The sequence below is a fragment of the Lampetra fluviatilis genome, chromosome 25 (genome assembly GCF_964198595.1).
Source record: "Lampetra fluviatilis chromosome 25, kcLamFluv1.1, whole genome shotgun sequence".
Lineage (NCBI taxonomy): Eukaryota > Metazoa > Chordata > Hyperoartia > Petromyzontiformes > Petromyzontidae > Lampetra > Lampetra fluviatilis.
In genome coordinates, this window is record NC_136299.1 from 8,792,039 (window position 1) to 8,810,813 (window position 18,775).

Below are 18,775 nucleotides of genomic sequence, written 5' to 3' on the forward strand. Positions count from 1 at the left end.
GCACGGGTTCGGCACGGGCTCGGCACGGGTTCGGCACGGGTTCGGCACGGGCTCGGCACGGGCGCGCGCCGAGGGTGGTGGTCTCGAATCTACGGGCAGTCACCTCGCACGCCCAATTCATAGTTACGCGATCGAATAACGTTGGTCGCCGAAGGCCTACGTGTCAAACGCCGATGCTGTGCCCGACTTGATTGATCGCTCACTGACGCGTGTTGAGCTTCTTTTGCATCCGTACGTACGTAGCCCAACCGCGCTAATCGGAGATGCCCGTACAATGCTGTGCGTTCGGCCTTGCCCAGACCACCAGCTCGTCACTGGTGTCGTTGTTGTTGGTGGTGGTGGTGGTCGTGGCGGCGGCCTTCAGCGGGGAATCGAACTCGGGTGGCCCGGTTCGTGACTCCGCCGCGCTAACCGCTGCACCACCGCTCCCCATACCAACACAGCCGCCATTCGCCGCTAAGCGTCACCGCGGCGCCTGTGCCAGGCTAGGTGCACTTTGAGGCCGCGTGAAGTGTCGAAGGCTCGCTGACAGGAGGTCTCGGGACAGACCGAGAAGGTGCCATGGTATTGGCTGACTGAGATGACCGGTAGATGCGCACCAGCTGTACCCCCGTACCACAACCACCGCCATCACATCACCACCAGTCACTTGCATAGGCACACAAAACTCCAACACGGCACGTATTTCATATCTTTAATTTTTTTTTAAATGGCACTTTGATACGATAGAACACACCATAACGCAAAGGGGAAAACCACATAAATGTCACTCATTGTTACATACCGTATACGTGTGAATAGAGAAAACACGGTCCTTACTTTGTAGTACTTCACTTGACAGCACCGTTGTGTCAAGATCAGCCGACCAATTTGACGATTCAATGCACGAACTTGGGACGTTCACGTGTTTTCGGTTCGTTTTGACGTTGGTTTGGTGCAGCAATAACACGACCAGGGAGTTCACGCAGCTCTGTCTCGTCTCTCTCTCTCTCTCGCGCTGCTGGTCTCTCGGCAAGCTGACAGCAATGTACATGCAATGTGTGTGGCGGGGTCACATGACACATGACATGCATGCAAGGCAAGATGGGTAAGGGTTGCCACCCATTTTTGTCCACTGCAGACCAAACCCGGACCTCATTTCCCAGTCAGTACTTGGGTTACATTATTGTTATCGACACTGCGCGGTCGACTGTGATAAGGTTGAACTCGGCAACACTGATCTCGGTTACAAATCAATTCGTGCAGTCAGAACCGTCCCTAGGGTCACGGCGAATCGGGGCGACTGCCCCGGGCCCCTAACATTGGGGTCGGGGGGCCCACGCAGTCTGATTTGCCCCGGGTCCCATACCTCCCCCCACCCAACCCCATGGACGGCCCTGACTGTGTTAACCTGTCCGGGTCAAAGCCGGACAGGTGGCAACCGAGCGGCACGCCAAAATTAATACAACTTATCAATTGGTGGGTGGGTGAGTGAGTGAGTGGGTGAGTGAGTGAGTGAGTGGGTGAGTGAGTGGGCGAGTGAGTGGGTGAGTGAGTGGGTGGGTGGGTGAGTGAGTGGGTGGGTAGGTGAGTGAGTGGGTGAGTGAGTGAGTGGGTGAGTGGGTGGGTGAGTGATTGAGTGGGTGGGTGGGTGAGTGGGTGGGTGGGTGGGTGAGTGAGTGGGTGAGTGAGTGGGTGAATGAGTGGGTAGGTGTTGTGCATGGTAGAGATGCCACCTTAGCCACTGTAGACCGAACCCCGGCAATCTACGTCTCAATCAGCACGAGCGGCGAATTACCAAAACGCGTGCAGTAAGACGCAGTTTGAACACAACGGCGTGAGCAGATCTCGGTACACAGTATGCTGATTCCCGGACTGTGGCGGGTCAGACCGGGACAGGGTGGCAACCCTTAACGATGGGAGCTGTTCCCCTCCATCGTGTTGTTGAATCCATCACATTTTGACCACAGACGATTCGCCACATTTCCTTCACGTGTGAGTTATGGTCGAGATGTGCTTATTACTAAATATCCTAGCAATACTCTTTCGCTACACCACTACGATCTATCGAACGAAGTATCATTTTCATAGAGTCTCTCAAATAGCACCCGAATTAATTCAGCTCAATAGCTTTGTAAAGACACGCCACCGCTGACCGTAGAACAACGTCCTCACGCCGGCTGCACAGCGCACTCGCGACAACCACACGAAGGAGGTTCGATTTCCCGGCGCGGCAGTTTAAAGAGCGATCGATTTTATTAAATCCACCCCCCCCCCCCCCGCTGTGTCTGTCCACCCGACACTTATCTGCGGCAATACCACAGTCGATCGACGATTGACAGTTTCGCGTGTGGTGGTGGTGGGCAAAGTGTGGGTAACCCCCCACGCATTCCCCAATGTATCCGGCCAGCGTGGGAGAGTTAGACCAAGTTACGCTCCCTCCAGAGAGGAAGGTGGAGGGTTGGTGTGGGGGAGTGCAGTGCCGGATTATCCCCGCACTTTCAAGGGCCCCGCGCTAAATGCTTTCAAGCTATCAATTCCGGTTCAGCGATTCTGCACTTGCTCTATTACTATAGTACTATACCGCCTTCGACTTTTACGAACGACTGGGTGTTTAAGGTTAGCGATTTGTCGTGTTACATGGCTGTATAGCAAATGAAAAATTACAATAACTTTACTGTGCAAGTAAAAAATGTGTGTTTTAATATTTAAGTGTTTTAAAAAAAATGTAGGACCCCTTTATAACATATGCTACAGGCCCTGCATTAGCTTAATCCGGCACTGGGGGTGAGGGGTGGGGGTAGTTGGGGGGGGCGGTAGTTTGGGGGGGGGGGTCTCTTCAACTCTTTTCGAGTGGAGGCCCCATTTAGGACCAGCAAGGGGCGAGGTCGTGAGCCATTTGCAAGGGCGGTTACGAGCCTCCTCCATCTGCTGTGTCGAGCGGGGAAACAACCCCCCCACCCACCCCCCATGAATGTGGTCATCCTAGAAACGTGTTCTTTTTTTGTTAAACTTCAGCGCAAGTCTCTTACAGTGACATTAAACAATATAAATAATAACAGGCCCCATCGTCGTCATCGTAGTCATCGTCGTCGCCGTCCTCGTGAGAATACAAAAGTAAAGAATTCGACGGTGGCGCATCCGCCCTCAGCGGTTAACAACCGCCCGCACCCATTTGTCCACGTTGTGCGCGTCTGTCACGTTAATTTTAGTTTTTTTTTTTATCATTAAAGACGTTCACAGATCCGACCCGTTCACAGATCCGCCCACGCGAGTTGGACACGCGATGTCGCTGCAGCAGCAGCAACAGCAGAATAAATCAGTCGAAATTTCCTTCCCCGGGATCGTAACGGTGGGGGGGGGCGGCAGTGGCTCAGTGGTGGGCAATTCCACATTCCCATGGCGTGGATGAGTCTCTCGGCGAAGATGGTCAACGTTGACTTCTGCACGAGGCCGTACGGTACTGATTTTAGCGGCCACGGAGGGACTGATGGGCCGTGATGTTGTACTCGCGACTTTCCCCACCCCCCCCCCCTCCCCGAAATCGGGCCGGGTAGTAAATCAGAGACGTTGGGAGTCGGAAAAAAAGAAAACCGAGCCAAGGTTCAGTTTCCCCAAGAAACTAAAAGGGGCTCATGGTTGAAAAAAATATTATAATATTAGGGTGCGTTAAAATATCAGCTCAGACTCACGTGCTGAGAAAGCGAGTTCGTTAACATTTCAAACCAATGAATTTCTCTCACCTCCCAATCTTATCTGCAATCTCTCTTCTGCCAACGCGCTCGGAGTTTATAAATTGAAAAAGAAGAGGTGGGGGGGGGGGTGGAGGTGGGGCGGTTTGGAGGGCAACTCAAAACGGGATTAGCACCCACCGCTTGGCTACAATAATATTCATGACACACAACGATAATATTTGCAATTATAATAATAATAATCGTGATTATAATCAGGGTGATTGACGGGCGCACACGCGCACACGCACACATACCGCAGTCCGGACGTGGCCCGCCTAGAAGCCGTCATTCTGCAGAGTCATTCCCCGTTTCGTTCCCCCCCCCCCACCGAGTCTGTCATTCCCTCGAGTCGATAAGAGTGAGCGCCACCGTGCGAGCGAGTCGACAGCGGTTGCACCACCCAAGGGGAAGGGACTCGCCAGCCGCCATGGGAACGGTGGAATTTCCGCCACTGGGCTGAAGAGCGGGAGATGGGCGACGCGTCGATGCTCGTCTTGACCGCGGTGATCCCCGTGGGTCTCCGGGAGCATTGGGACGCGCCACGGGTGGCGACGGTCCCTTGAAACCTCCTCACCCTCCTCCTGCCCCCCCCCCCCCCCCCCCCACACTTTCTGACCAAAAAATCCCGGTCCAAAAAAATCAACGTAAAACGGCGGGCGAGGCTCGGAATGGGATCGTGTGTAAAAGAGGTTCATGGCTTTGAGGTCAAATTAAGGGGTCAGGGTCAAGTGATGATGGGGTGGGTGGGGGCGAGTTGAGAGGAGAGGGGTGGGGGGGGGGTCAGAGGGCATGACCGGTAGCTGCCTCTAGTTGCGCTCCTGACAGCTGACGCCAACGACGTTGTCAGGGCAACGGCAGGTGCGTCCGCCGGGCGTGGCCAGGCACAAGTGCGTGCAGCCGCCATTGTTTCCCGAGCAGTGGTTCTGACCTGTGGGGGGAGGGGAGGGGGGTCAGATGAGGTCACGGTGATTAATAGAGCGGTCGTTGTTGGTATCGGTTCCGTTGAAGCCACGGTAACAATGTCGAGTTTCCATCGAAGATGTTGTTTAGGTTGTTAATGGGATGTTTTGCTACTTATATTAGTTTCACCTAAACGTTTTGCGAAGAATAGTCTTCAGGCCCCCACCTGCTCAAGCCCCCACCTGGTCAGACCCTCACCTGGTTCAGGCTCTCACCTGGTCAGACCCCCACCTGGTTCAGGCTCTCACCTGGTTCAGACCCCCACCTGGTTCAGGCCCCCACCTGGTCAGACCTCACCTGGTTCAGACCTCCACCTGATTCAGGCTCTCACCTGGTCAGACCCTGACCTGGTTCAGGCCCCCACCTGGTCAGACCCTCACCTGGTTCAGGCTCTCACCTGGTCAGACCGCCACCTGGTTCAGGCCCCCACCTGGTCAGACCTCACCTGGTTCAGACCCTCACCTGGTTCAGGCTTTCACCTGGTCAGACCTCACCTGGTTCAGGCTCTCCCCAGTTTCAGGCCCTCACCTGGTTCAGGCTCTCACCTGGTTCAGGCTCTCACCTGGTTCAGGCCCTCACCTGGTTCAGACCCTCGTGTTTATTAATATTGTTATTATCGTCATCATTTAAGCAATGTAATTTTGTCCAGTTCTGGCAATGGCACCGCATGACCACATCACACCTAGTCCGCTATCAATATCATCACCACCATCATCATCATCATCACCATCATCGCAACAGTCGATATTTGGATCGGTGGTTTTCCATTCGGTTTGTCCTTCAAGGACCAATCTTACCGTCTTATCAGCACCATTTGTCCACAAATACACAAAAGACAAATATCCTCAGTATAGTCTCACCAGCCTTTTGGGGTAAGTGCTGTCTGCGAGCACCGACAAAGGCCGGTATGGGTGCCTGGTCGCCTTTGTCTCCCGAGTGGTTTTGTTTCAAATGCCACACCAGATACTCATTTGAGGCTGAGTCGACCTAGGAGAGGCCCAGGACCGGTTCAGATAATCGTCACTGCCGTTGGTCGTGAGCGGGAATCGAACTCGGGTCGCCGGGTTCATAGCGCACACGCGCGCACACGCACGCACACGCACGCACATGCGCGCACGCACACACACGCACACACACGCACACGCACGCACACACGCGCGTGCACCCAGCCTGGCGCATCCACTGCCAGGTCTCCTGTGTCATTTCTCGATTCCCCGTCTCGTCCGCTCGCCATGCTCTCTTTCTGCACCGGGGGGCTCCGAGCAAATTACATTCCGTGTCGGGGCCCAGCGGTTTGAAAATAAATAAAATGACAGCGTCTTCTCACCCCCGGGTTAAGCCCTGCCACCAGGTGGGAATTTCTTTTGACAAAAAATATGAAACAAGTAAAAAAGAAACTCAAATAAAAAAATTACTTTACAATTTAATACAAAAGTTACTTTTTTTTGTCCAAAAACAAAAAAAATACATTTTACCAATTTTTTCGATGAATATTCTTTTTTAAACGTACAAATAAAGAAGTCAATTTGCACAGCATTTAAAATGAATAAATTGTGACGGCTCTCGTGTAAAGATTTTGGGATGGAGGTTCATGAGGCCGTTGTGTTTCCCGTGGTTTGTGAGCCACGCCACAGGTGAGGGCGCCACGGTGACTAGGAGATGTTAACTCCCTCGCCTCGTGTACAGGAGGTCATGGGTTCGATCCCGACCCTGACGCCTGCTGTACCTTTGGAGTCCGCGTGCCTCTCTCCCCCTGGTCGCGTGGATTTTTCTCCGGGTCCTCCGGTTTTTCCCTCCACATTTAGAATCAACGTCACTTCTTCAGAGTATGTGGCCGCTATAAATTTGCAGCACGATGGCAAAGGGGCAGCCCTGCAGCTACCGGCTTCACGGCAGCTGCTGGCCGAAGGTCGCGGCCCCAGCTAGAAAGATCCAACTCCCCCCCGCCCCCCCCCCCCCAGTCTCGCTCACCCCATGAGATTATTTAAATTGTTTTGCTGCTGTCAATTTCCACATGAATACGTCACTTTGTTGAGCCATAATTTGTGGCCAGGTCACTTCTGAAAAAGAGCTGTACTGTTCATCTCAGAGGGCCTTACCTGGTAAACAAACAAAACATGCTCAGCATGTAGTTCAGTTTGTATCTGAACTTGAGATAAGACAACTTGGCTGAACCCCTCGATTTGAACCCAGTGGGAAACTCAGCGGGCACTGGCGCAAAAATAATAACTAAAAAAACAAAAAACTACGTAGCGCCAGTTCCGATCGTGCATTTCTTTGGCGGACGTGCCTTTGGCGGGAATTAAAAACGTCTCATTAAAACCGAGAGGTTTCGGCCGGTGAGCCTGCTGAACATCTGCTCGGCAGATGTGTGAACGTGGGCAAAATCACAACTCATCCGAGCGTGGCTTGTTTTGTACGTAATGAAATAATGGCTGCGGCGGGAGGGGGGGGATGTAATTAAAATTCGCGAGTGGCCTCTCGTTAAAAAAATATAAAAATATGTTAACGTGACTTTCATTCTTTTTACGATTCACAGCGACTCTCAACTGTATTAGGAGGTTCGCGCGAACTGGACGGGTGTTGGAACATCGATTCCCAACGGCGAAGCGACAGCGCTCCCTTCGGTCGCCGCGGTGGCTAGGAGATGTCAACTCTCTCGCCTGGTATGGAGGAGGTCGTGGGTTCGATCCCGACCCTGACGCCTGCTGTATATCTGGAGTTTACGTGTCTCTCTCTCTCATCATCATCACGGTGGCTAGGAGATGTTAACTCCCTCGCCTGGTATACAGGAGGTCGTGGGTTCGATCCCGACCCTGACGCCTGCTGTATATTTGTAGTTTGCATCTCCTTCTCTCCCCGTGGTCGCGTGGATTTTTTCTCTGGATCCTCCGGTTTCCCCTCCACATCCAGAATCAACGTCACGCGTTTAAAGCATTTGGCTGCTGCTATTATTTTCCACGTGATGATACGCCGCTTTAGTTGAGCTATCGTTCATGATAGCCAGGTCGCTTGTGAACACAACTAAACAGCTAACATGTTTGTCATCTATTTCAGCTTCCTAATCGTGCTGTTTGTCGCTGGCCGTTTGGCGTTTCAGTGATTTTTGTTTGTTTCTGGGACCCTGCGCTCAGCTTAAAAACCGCGGCCCATCTCCAATCCCGCACACACGAGGGATCATGTGGGACGTGCTTTTCCTTGGCACAAAGATGTTCTGTTTAATTATATTATTGTATTGTGTTTGTGTGTATATTTATTAAACGCTCTCTCTAAACAAAACGAGTCGACGGTACAAACAGTGAATTATAAACCGCAAAAGAGAGGCTCTGGTTTGTTAGGCGGATGTGGGTTTGGGGTCAGGGTTAGCTCATGATCTTCTCAAACGTGGATCTCGCTCTTGCGTTCTCTCTGTCACTCTCTCTCTCTCTGTTGCTCTCTCTCACTCTGTCGCTCTCTCTCGCTCCCTCCTACTCTCTCGCTCTCGCTCGCTCATGCCCTCTCACCCTCTCTTTCTCTCTCTTTTGCTCTCTCTCGCTCTCTCATCCTCTCTCGCTCTCTCTCGCTCCCTCCTACTCTCTCACTCTCTCATGCTCTCTCACCCTCTCTCGCTCTCTCTCACTCTCTCTTGCTCTCTCTCTCATCCGCTCTCTCTGTCTCACTCTCTCTCTCTCACACACTCTGGCCTTCTTATAGAAACGTCTTTTCTGCCAAATTCTGCGTCGCATGGATTTTACATAAATATTGCACTGTGGGAAGACAGTGGTGATGCTGTAGTACGGATGAAGAAAACAATGGTAATGATGATGATGATAATGAAGGCGACGATAATCGTGATGGTGATGACAATGCACGATGATTAAGAAGATAACGAATATGATGACAATGAAGATGATGCAACCAATGTAGATGATGTTGTTGGTGGTGGTGATGATGATGACGACAATTAAGAAGGCGATGACAACGATGGTGATATAATCAATGAAAAAACGACGATGATGACGATGATGATGGCAATGATTCCCAACGATTCAGGTGCTCCGTCGCAACAGGATGGCGCGCTGTGGGTATACGGCAGCGATGCTGTACGGGTGATCAAGACGATGGCAATGATGACAGTGCCGATGAATGCAATGACGATGACGGTGATGACTGTGGTGACGATGATCTCAACCGGTGTATGTGTCCTGCTGTACCTGGGGGGGGGGGGCACTCTGGGTCGACGGTGGTCATGCAGTACAGGCGATGAAAACAATGGCAATGATGACAATGATGATGACGACGACGATGACAATGATGATGACGACGATGATGACGATGAGGATGACGACGATGATGACGATGATCGTGAGGATGATCTCTGTCACCGTAGCCGTACCAGGGGGGGGCACTGTGGGTTGATGGTGGCGATGCCGTGAGGGTGGTGACACGATGCCAATGAGTATGAACTAAATGACAATGAATAATAGAATAATGACGACGATGATGATGACGATGGTCAGGATAACGATCATGACGACCATCATTACGACGATCATGACGATGATCGTGACGACGATCATGACGATGGTCGTGATGATCATCGTGACGTCGATCATGACGATGATCATGATGATGATCGTGATGATGATCATGAAGACGATCACGACAATGATGAAGATGACGATGTTCGGGACGATGATCATGATCATGATAACGATCATGACGACGATCACGACAATGATCATGATGATCGTGACGATGATCATGACGATGATCATGATGACCATCGTGACGACGATCGTGACGTCGATCATGATGATGATCGTGATGATGATCATGACGACAATCACGACAACGATGATGATGATCGTGACGATGATCATGATGATCATGACGACGATCATGATGATGGTCATGATGATGATGATGATCATGACGACAATGATGATGACGATCATGACGACGATCAAGACGATGATCCCCGGTCGCCGTAGCCGTACCTGGGGGGCACTGTGGGTAGACGGTAGCGATGCCGTAGGGGTGAGAGCGCTGCGTGGGCGTGTGCTCGTCCGTCTGCTGCCCCTGCGACGCCGCGACCACCGCGTCGCTGCGGTGATGTCACCATCGAGGGGAAGGGGTAGGGGCCAGGGGGGTGGCGGGGGGGAAGAAGAGGGGAGGGAGCAGTGGAAAAGTGGGAGTGTTAAAAAACATTATCACCGTTGTGATGATTGTGGGCAAAGAGATGACGATGGTGATGGCCATGACAGGATACAAGGAGACAACCTCACAATCCCGCACTCTCTCCTGTTGATAGCTTTGTAAGTAATTCTGTTTTAAATAACAAATGTTATTTCGTATAATTTTTCTACGCGTGAATCTTTGGTGACCTGTCTGAGAACATCAACTCATTACATTTAAGAACCCCTTTTAATCACAACGATGAGTCTACGAGTCTCTCCGTGAGTCTATGAGCCTCTCTGTGAGTCTATGAGTCTCTCTGTGAGTCTATGAGTCTCTATATAAGTAATTGGTGACCAGGCTGAGATAATCAACTCGCTATAAAACAGGTATATTAACCTGTCCACATCGCTAAATGCTATCGAAATTATGAAATTGATTACTTTTTGGGAAAAAGGCTTTCGCCGCGCAAAACTAAATATTTAATTCCGAGTAAAAAAATAATAATAACAGCAACAAACAACCCAATAACTCAACGCCAATTAAAATGCGAAAGTCGTTTCGTGAAACCAGCCTCCCAGGGCTGAATTTGGACAAAACGGCTTCTGTTTGGCAAAGCGAGCAAGTGGGGATATTGATCCAGAGCCCCCCCCCCCAGACACCCACTCCGCTGACCCCCCCCGCCCACACCCCACCCCCTCCCATCACTCCGCTCTCAGGAGTTTTTTTGTTGGTCTGAGCTCAAAGATGCCGGTGTCTGAAACACGGCGCGGACGCTCGCTCGCCCAGCGGAGCTCGAGACAAAGTCGTCAGATGTCGCCCGATTGAACCTTCTACACCGGTGCTTCTTAACCTTCGCTGCAGCCTTGCACCCCCCACCCCACCCCCCCCCTTGGTTCTCCATCGGGACAAAAATGTACAACGTTAATAAAATGCAGAGGGTTTGATGAAACAAAGCAAGTTGTCGCAACTGACGTGCCCGCGCGTGATTTGTGTTTTCGATTATTTACCTTCGAACAAAGAATCGGGCCATGTCCCGCACCTTCCCCCCTCCCCCAGAAAGGGCATCTCGCACCCCCAGGGAGTGCATGCACCCCAGGTTAAGAACCACCGGGCTATGCGGTAGACTCTCGATTATCCGTGTGAGCTTTGTCCGAATTACGGATAAACCGCGTGAGATTTTGACACTTAACTAATAACAACTCGTTGGCTTTACCCCCTCAAACCCAAATTAATTATATAAAAACGGCCGTGTATTTTTCTTCTTGGAAATGTTTATGACAAGTCACAGTGCTTAAACCGAACAAATACGTTGCTCCGGTTCATCCGAAATCCACGTGATCTCCTCTACAGTACAGTAGTTGCCATATCTTTACACACAGTGGGCGGAGTTTGATTGACGATGATTGGCGTGGCTCTGCTGCTGTCCACCTAGAGGGCCGGGTCGTCTGCGTGGGAGCAGGAAAGTGTCATTATCACCGAAAGTGCAATTATCACCGAGCAAGCGCATCGATCGACCTATTGTTTATTACAAATTTAATTTTGTTCATCAACGAAATTAATTTTCACAACTTAAACATAATTTGCACCTATGTCAGTGTTTTTTTTTATTAGCAAAGAGATCCGTGTAAATTTTTTATATTTTTGGATTATCCACGATTTTTTTTTTTATTATCCACGACTTTTTAATCATCCGCGGCAGTCCTCCCCGTCAATAGCGTGGACAATCGAGACTCGACTGCAGTTCGGATGTCCATCACACCGCCAGGCGAGATGACCCAAGTGTCCCACGGAGTGAGCCGGTAATGAAACGGTACCTCTACATACCTGCAGGCTATCACAACAGCAATCCGTTTGCATGCATGTATGTACGTTGAACTTCTTTCGCACCTTACGTAGCCAACCGCGCTAATCGGAGGTGCGGGGGGAAGGACAACAAACTAAACACACGAAATAAAAGCAATTCGCTGGGGAAGCCCAAAATAATGAAGTCGCTCGATCTGGCAGCGAAATCGCCGTTGTTGTTGTTACTTTCTGATTCGCCCCCTACTCGACATCTGTGAAAAAGAGCTTCATAGCTCATCGGATTCCTCCTCCTCCAATGTTAAATCCAGCTGCTGATTCCGAACACCGGAGCTCCGCGAGGGCTGCGTTTTTGAAGTGCCCCTCCCCCTCCATCCGCAGCCAACCCCCTCCTCCTCCCCAAGCCCCCCCCCCACCATCCCCCATCTCGTCACAGAGGCTTCACTATCCTGCAGCACTGGGGCGGTGTCAGTGGCTCCGAAAACCAAACCCTCAGTCTCGCTCCATGTCCCTAACCGGCGGGCACTCCTGGAAACACAAGCACGGGCAGCGGAGGCTTGAGGTGTGGAGAGTATTTATATTTGGCTGCTACTGCTGCTGCTGTACATTTTTCACGCGATCATAAAGCCACTTTCATTGAGCGATCATTTGTGAAAGCAAGGTCGCTTCTGAAAAAGAGCTATGGAAAGCTCAGTGGGCCTTACGTGGTAAAATACATTAAAATAAATAGTTTTAGTCGTTGTGTGCTGCTGAAGAAGCGATACATTCGCCGCGTTTGATTCTCTCCCCGTGGTCACGTGGATTTTTCTCCGGCTCCTCGGGGTTTTCCCTTTGAATCAACATGCGTTTGTGGAATGTTTGGCTGGGTCTCTGTGTGAGTCTATGGGTCTCTGTGTGAGTCTATAGGTGTCTGTGTGAGTCTATGGGTCTCTGTGTGAGTCTATGGGTCTCTGTGTGAGTCTATGGGTCTCTGTGTGAGTCTATGGGTCTCTGTGTGAGTCTATGGGTGTCTGTGTGAGTCTATGGGTCTCTGTGTGAGTCTATGGGTCTCTGTGTGAGTCTATGGGTCTCTGTGTGAGTCTATGGGTGTCTGTGTGAGTCTATGGGTCTCTGTGTGAGTATATGGGTCTCTGTGTGAGTCTATGGGTCTCTGTGTGAGTCTATGGGTGTCTGTGTGAGTCTATGGGTGTCTGTGTGAGTCTATGGGTCTCTGTGTGAGTCTATGGGTCTCTGTGTGAGTCTATGGGTCTCTGTGTGAGTCTATGGGTCTCTGTGTGAGTCTATGGGTCTCTGTGTGAGTCTATGGGTCTCTGTGTGAGTCTATGGGTCTCTGTGTGAGTCTATGGGTGTCTGTGTGAGTTTATGGGTCTCTGTGTGAGTCTATGGGTCTCTGTGTGAGTCGATGGGTCGCTGTGTGAGTCTATGGGTCTCTGTGTGGGTCTATGGGTCTCTGTGTGAGTCGATGTGTCGCTGTGTGGGTCTATGGGTCTCTGTGTGAGTCTATGGGTCTCTGTGTGAGTCTATGGGTCTCTGTGTGAGTCTATGGGTGTCTGTGTGAGTCTATGGGTGTCTGTGTGAGTCTATGGGTCTCTGCGTGAGTCTATGGGTCTCTGTGTGAGTCGATGGGTCGCTGTGTGGGTCTATGGGTCTCTGTGTGAGTCTATAGGTCTCTGTGTGAGTCTGTGGGTCTCTGTGTGAGTCGATGGGTCTGTGTGTGAGTCTATCTATGTTGAACTTTTTTCACACCGTACTTAGCAAACCATGCTCATTGGAGGTGCGGGGGTGGGGGGGTAAAACAAACTAAACACAAAAAGGAGTTCTAAAGAAATTAGTTTTTCAATCTGGATTCAAAAATGTGTCGCAGTCCATTACTCGTGGACTCTGCCACCCATCACAATGTGGCGGTGAAGCCTCCAGACAAAGTGGAGATACATTTTAAGATGCAATTTTATTGACGGGCTTGCTGTGCTCTGGGACTGTTGTTGTTGCTGTTGTTGTTGTATTGCTGCCTTGACCCAAGCTTGCATTTAGTGTCGGAAAATCGGCTGTAATTTACGCACTTAGCGCAATTTGTACTTATTTGTATTCATTCGTATTAGATTTATTTATTACAAATTATTCCCTTACCTTTACCCTACTTTGCACTCCTATCGATGTTTTGTCGCTGTATTGTTTGCTGCTTACAACTCGCCGACCCCCGCGGCCCCTCTACTGGACATCTGTGAAGTAAAAAGAGCTTTATAGCTCATCGGATTCCTTCCTGCAGTCTAAAAAATAAAGAGACTCCGTCTCTGAGTCCTGGGATTCAGCCAGGGTTTAATGGATATATATATACATAATGAACGTATTATTCTTATTACTATCTCTCGCGAGACAAACAGCCACGCTCTCTTTCACACACTCGCCTTGCCGCTGCTGCTGCTGTTGTTGTCTTTAATTGGCCTCTCGCTCTCACGCTTATTGCTTCGCCCTTTAAAAATGAGCTGCGCGGCTTTCCGCGTCGCCCCATTGGCACGGCCGACGCGCGCCCTGTCCTCTCTCTGTCGCTCTCAATCCAACGGCCGTCGAACCTTCCGCTATCTCAGCACGGACCGCGTGCCCTAACTACCGCCCCATCTGACCGTGTCCGTCTCGAGTGCTCGCCGAGCTGCAGCTGGCCCACGGCTCGTTGCACGAACGCGTGACGAGGTCGCGCCCGTTGCAACACAAAGTGCTTGCCACAAATGAACCACGATAACCTCGCGACGCCTCGTTTCCGGAGCATGAACCATCACGCGAACTCCGGTCATCCTCGCAGCAGCAGCAGCAGCGGCGGCGGCCTTTGGCTGGCCGTCAAAACAAAGACGGCGGTCACCGCACCGCGCGGCGCTTTCAGATGCACTTCTGTGGCCGTCTGGAACGCTCTTCCTTCCGATATTACGAAGCCACTGGGGGCTGTGCACTTGTAAATCACCTCGATTGAAAACGAATTTCTTTAGAACGGCTTGTTTGTTTGCGTTCAGTTAGAGAGATCCGGAGTGTGTTGTCCTTCCCCCGCACCTTCGATGAGCACGGCCGGCTACGCATGGTGCGAAAGAAGTTCAACATATATACGTACATACACAATAGCTCGAATCTCTCTTCTTTTCGCCAGGTCAAGCCCACTCGCTGAGCTCTGGTTAGCTCTTGCGCAGTGGCTACCTGCCCACTGTGAACCCTGGCAGCTCATCTCAGCCGCTGAACAACACACATTTGGGAATCGTGTTATTTTACTTCCCAAAACTCCCTTGACAAACGAGACGGCTGGTATTAATTGGCTCACGCAATTTTTGTTGTAAAAGTCACCTCTATAAGATATATATATACATAATATAATAAATTTATGTTTTACAACCCTTTGTAAAGCTACTGTTTACCTTTCCTACACTTTCCACTCCTATCGAGTGTGTTTGTACTGTTTGTTTGGTTTCACGTTCTGCCCCTACTGGACACCTGTGAAAATTAATATTCTGTTCCTGAAACTGCTGGGTGAAGGACTTCCCATGCCGCACATCAGCCAAATGGTCTAAACACACGTGTTGATTCTAAATGTAGAGGGAAAAAAACCGGAGGACCCGGAGAAAATCCACGTGACGGCGGGGAGAGAAAAGACGCAAACTTCAAATATACCGCAGGCGATAGAGTCGGGATCGAACCCACGACCTCCTGGATACCAGGCGAGGTAGTTAACATCTCCTAGCCACCGTGGCACCCGTGCTAGCGCTCCACCCCACCCATGCATATGAAATATCTTTTACATTTTATTTGATTTGAACCTCCGCGAAAAGTGGAACACGCGGAAGTGAGAGAAACCAAATTAAATCTGGTTGGGATTTAATTTTTTTAGGAGTGCAATTACTGGAACAGCTTTGGCGGAATCTCTTGGCTCACCAACTCCCCCCCCGCTCACTTTTCCTTCCCTCCATGGCTCCTTGCCACACCATCTGCATAACTGCCCCTCCCCCCAACTCGCCCCCCACCTCTGCACCAGAGGTCGCAACCGGGTACCCGATACCCGTACCCTACCCGATACCCGGCTACCCGTACCGGGCCGGGTACGTGTCTGTACCACGTGTCTGTGTACCACGTGTCTGCACCACGTGTCTGTGTCTGTGTACCACGTGTCTGTACCACGTGTCTATAACACGTGTCTGTACCACGTGTCTATACCACGTGTCTGTACCACGTGTCTATCTATACCACGTGTCTACCACGTGTCTATACCTACCACGTGTCTGTACCACGTGTCTATACCACGTGTCTGTGTACCACGTGTCTGTACCACCTGTCTATACCACGTGTCTGTGTCTGTGTACCACGTGTCTGTACCACGTGTCTATACCACCTATCTGTACCACCTGTCTGTACCACGTGTCTGTACCTACCACGTGTCTGTACCACGTGTCTGTACCACCTATCTATACCACCTGTCTATACCACCTGTCTGTACCACGTGTCTGTACCACCTGCCTATAACCACTGGGTTGAACAAAATTGCCCCACAGTTGCGCGCAAAAGCGCAACGTCAGCGCGGGTTGATGAGCCGCGATGACAGCGAACAGCAGGGGGCGCCACGCGGAATCAACTCAACGCACCACGTCCAGGCGACGTCGCGGGCACGCCCAGACTGGGGTTGCCAACCTGTCCACATTGTTTGTGTTTTACGAAGACAGTCACGCGGCCCGCCCGTCTGATTGTCATCTGTAACATGGATGGTGGGTGGGTGGGGGGGGGGGCGGTCACAATAACTCTCGTACGGGATGTCCGAAAAATGATGAACACTTATCAGTGCAGGGGACTCTCCCTATAAAGAAACCGACCAAATCAATGAGAATGCTTGCACCCCCCCACCCACGACCCCCCCCCCCAACCAAGACCCCCCCCCACCCACGACCCCCCCCCACCCACGACCCCCCCCCAACCACGACCCCCCCCAACCACGACCCCCCCCACCCACGACCCCCCCCCTGCGCCGCGGTCCCCCCCCCTCGTAAAAAAAACATTTATGGCGATGAAACTCCAGCGATAACGGGATTTCGTCGAAGCCTTTTCGGCCAAGGCATTAAGTGCCACGTGGCGACGGTGACGTCAGAGGGGAAAGGGCAACGTCACTATTCGGATGGTGACGTCATCGCCGCCGCCGTCTAATTAATTAAATACTTCTGAAGCGTGGGTGTGGTGCGGGGGGGGCTTCTGAAAACAATAACCAATATCTCAGTGGGCTTCACCTGGTCATTTAAACAAAAATAAGTTTGGGTTTCAGTCAAAAAAATAAACAAGACTTCCGAAGCGTGATTTTTATCCTGCCTCGTGGCTTTGTGTTGTCGTTGTTGGAGTGTTTATTATTATTTGTTTGATAGGGCCTCACCCCCCACCCCTGACTCTGTTGCGGAACGCGCTGGCAAACACACGCGGGGCGAACGATTCAATTTGACGGTCGCCTGAATCCGCGACTCAATTAGCCGGCGGAGTCCACGCGCAGCATCGCTGGAGATCTCTCATCAGTCCCCACGCGCCAGCCATTGATGGCTGCCGATGCCCCTCCCCGTCTGCTCCCCCCCCCGTCTGCTCCCCCCCCCGCCTGCCCCCCCCCCCCATCGGCGGGGGCACCGGCAGAGGACGCGACGTTATGGAGTGTGTGGAGTGTGTGTGTGTTGTGTGTGTGTGTTGTGTGTGTGTGGGGGTGTGTGTGGAGTGTGTGTGTTGTGTGTGGTGTGTTGTGTGTGTGTGGGGGTGTGTGTGGAGTGTGTGTGTGTTGTGTGTGTGTGTGTGGGGGTGTGGGGGTGTGTGTGGAGTGTGTGTGTTGTGTGTGGTGTGTGTGTGGGGGGTGTGTGTGGTGCGTATAGTGTGTGTGTGGAGTGCGTGGTGTGTGTGGTGTGGGCAGTGTGCGTGTGGGTGGAGTGGGTGGTGTGTGTGGGTGGAGTGGGTGGTGTGTGTAGTGTGTGGGTGGAGTGGGTGGTGTGTGGTGTGTGTAGTGTGCGTGTGTGTGGTGTGTGTGTGTGGTTTGTGGGTGTGTGGGTGTGTGGTGTGGGTGGAGTGGGTGTGTGGTGTGGGCAGTGTGTGGGTGTGTGTGTGTGGGTGGTGTGGTAGGGAGTGTGTGTGGTGTGTGTAGTGTGTGGGTGTAGTGGGTGGTGAGTGTGTGTGTGGAGTGGGTGGAGTGGGTGGTGTGTGTGTGGTGTGGGCAGTGTGTGGGTGGAGTGGGTGGTGTGTGTGTGTGGAGTGTGTGGTGTGTGGGTGGAGTGGGTGGCGTGTGTGGTGTGTGGGTGGAGTGTGTGGTGTGTGGGTGGAGTGGGTGGTGTGGAGTGGGTGGTGTGTGTGTCGAGTGGGTGGTGTGTGTGGGTGGAATGGGTGGTGTGTGTGTGGTGTGGGCAGTGTGTGTGTGGGTGAAATGTGTGGTGTGTGTGTGGTGTGGGCAGTGTGTGTGGGTGGAATGGGTGGTGTGTGTGTGGTGTGGGCAGTGTGTGTGGGTGGAGTGGGTGGTGTGTGTGGAGTGGGTGGTGTGTGTGGAGTGGGTGGTGTGTGTGGGTGTGTGGGTGGTGTGTGTGTGGTGTGAGTGGTGTGTGGTGTGTGGGTGGTGTGTGGGTAGTGTGAGTGGTGTGTGTGTGTGGTGTGGGCAGTGTGTGGGTGGAGTGTGTGGGTGGAGTGTGTGGTGTGGGCAGTGTGTGGGTGGAGTGTGTGGAGTGGGACCAGCCGTGCAGTGACTAAAGCGCTGCGCCATGAACCCAACCACCCGAGTTTGATTCCCGTTCACCACCAACACCAGTGACGATTATTGGAAACATTCATGGGCCTGCCCTAGGTTAACTCAGCCTCAAATGCACCACTGGTGCGGCGTGTAAACATCGTCACCGGGGAGACAAAGGCGACTGGGCGTGGTCCTAGCCAAACCACCGCCTCGTATACCGTGGCGGCCTTCATGCATGCTGCTCGCTAACAGCACTTGCCCCTACAGTCTGCAACAGCTATACAAGTTGGGGGGTGGTGGTCTTTGTGCAGTACGCATGGGTATTCACCCTCAAAGCTGCATGTTATGCGGGGCGCAGTGCGTGTGTGTGTGTCTGCGTGTGTGTGTCTGTGTGTGTGTGTCTGCGTGTGTGTGTGTGTGTCTGCGTGCGTGCGTGTGT

At 51.9% G+C, this 18,775-nt stretch overlaps 1 protein-coding gene across 2 annotated transcripts in view; it reads right to left on the minus strand.

The window, feature by feature from the left end:
• Nucleotides 1-680: 680 nt before the first annotated feature.
• LOC144941770 (nidogen-1-like) overlaps nt 681-18,775 on the minus strand; it is a 114,695-nt gene continuing 96,600 nt past the window's right edge. For both annotated transcript variants that reach the window (XM_078868197.1, XM_078868198.1), the window contains exons 22-23: nt 9,653-9,759; nt 681-4,641 (exon numbers count right to left, since the gene is read on the minus strand). In XM_078868197.1, coding sequence (XP_078724323.1) covers nt 4,520-4,641; nt 9,653-9,759 — 229 coding nt within the window. In that variant the 3' untranslated portion in view covers nt 681-4,519. The remainder of the gene's footprint in view (nt 4,642-9,652; nt 9,760-18,775) is intronic.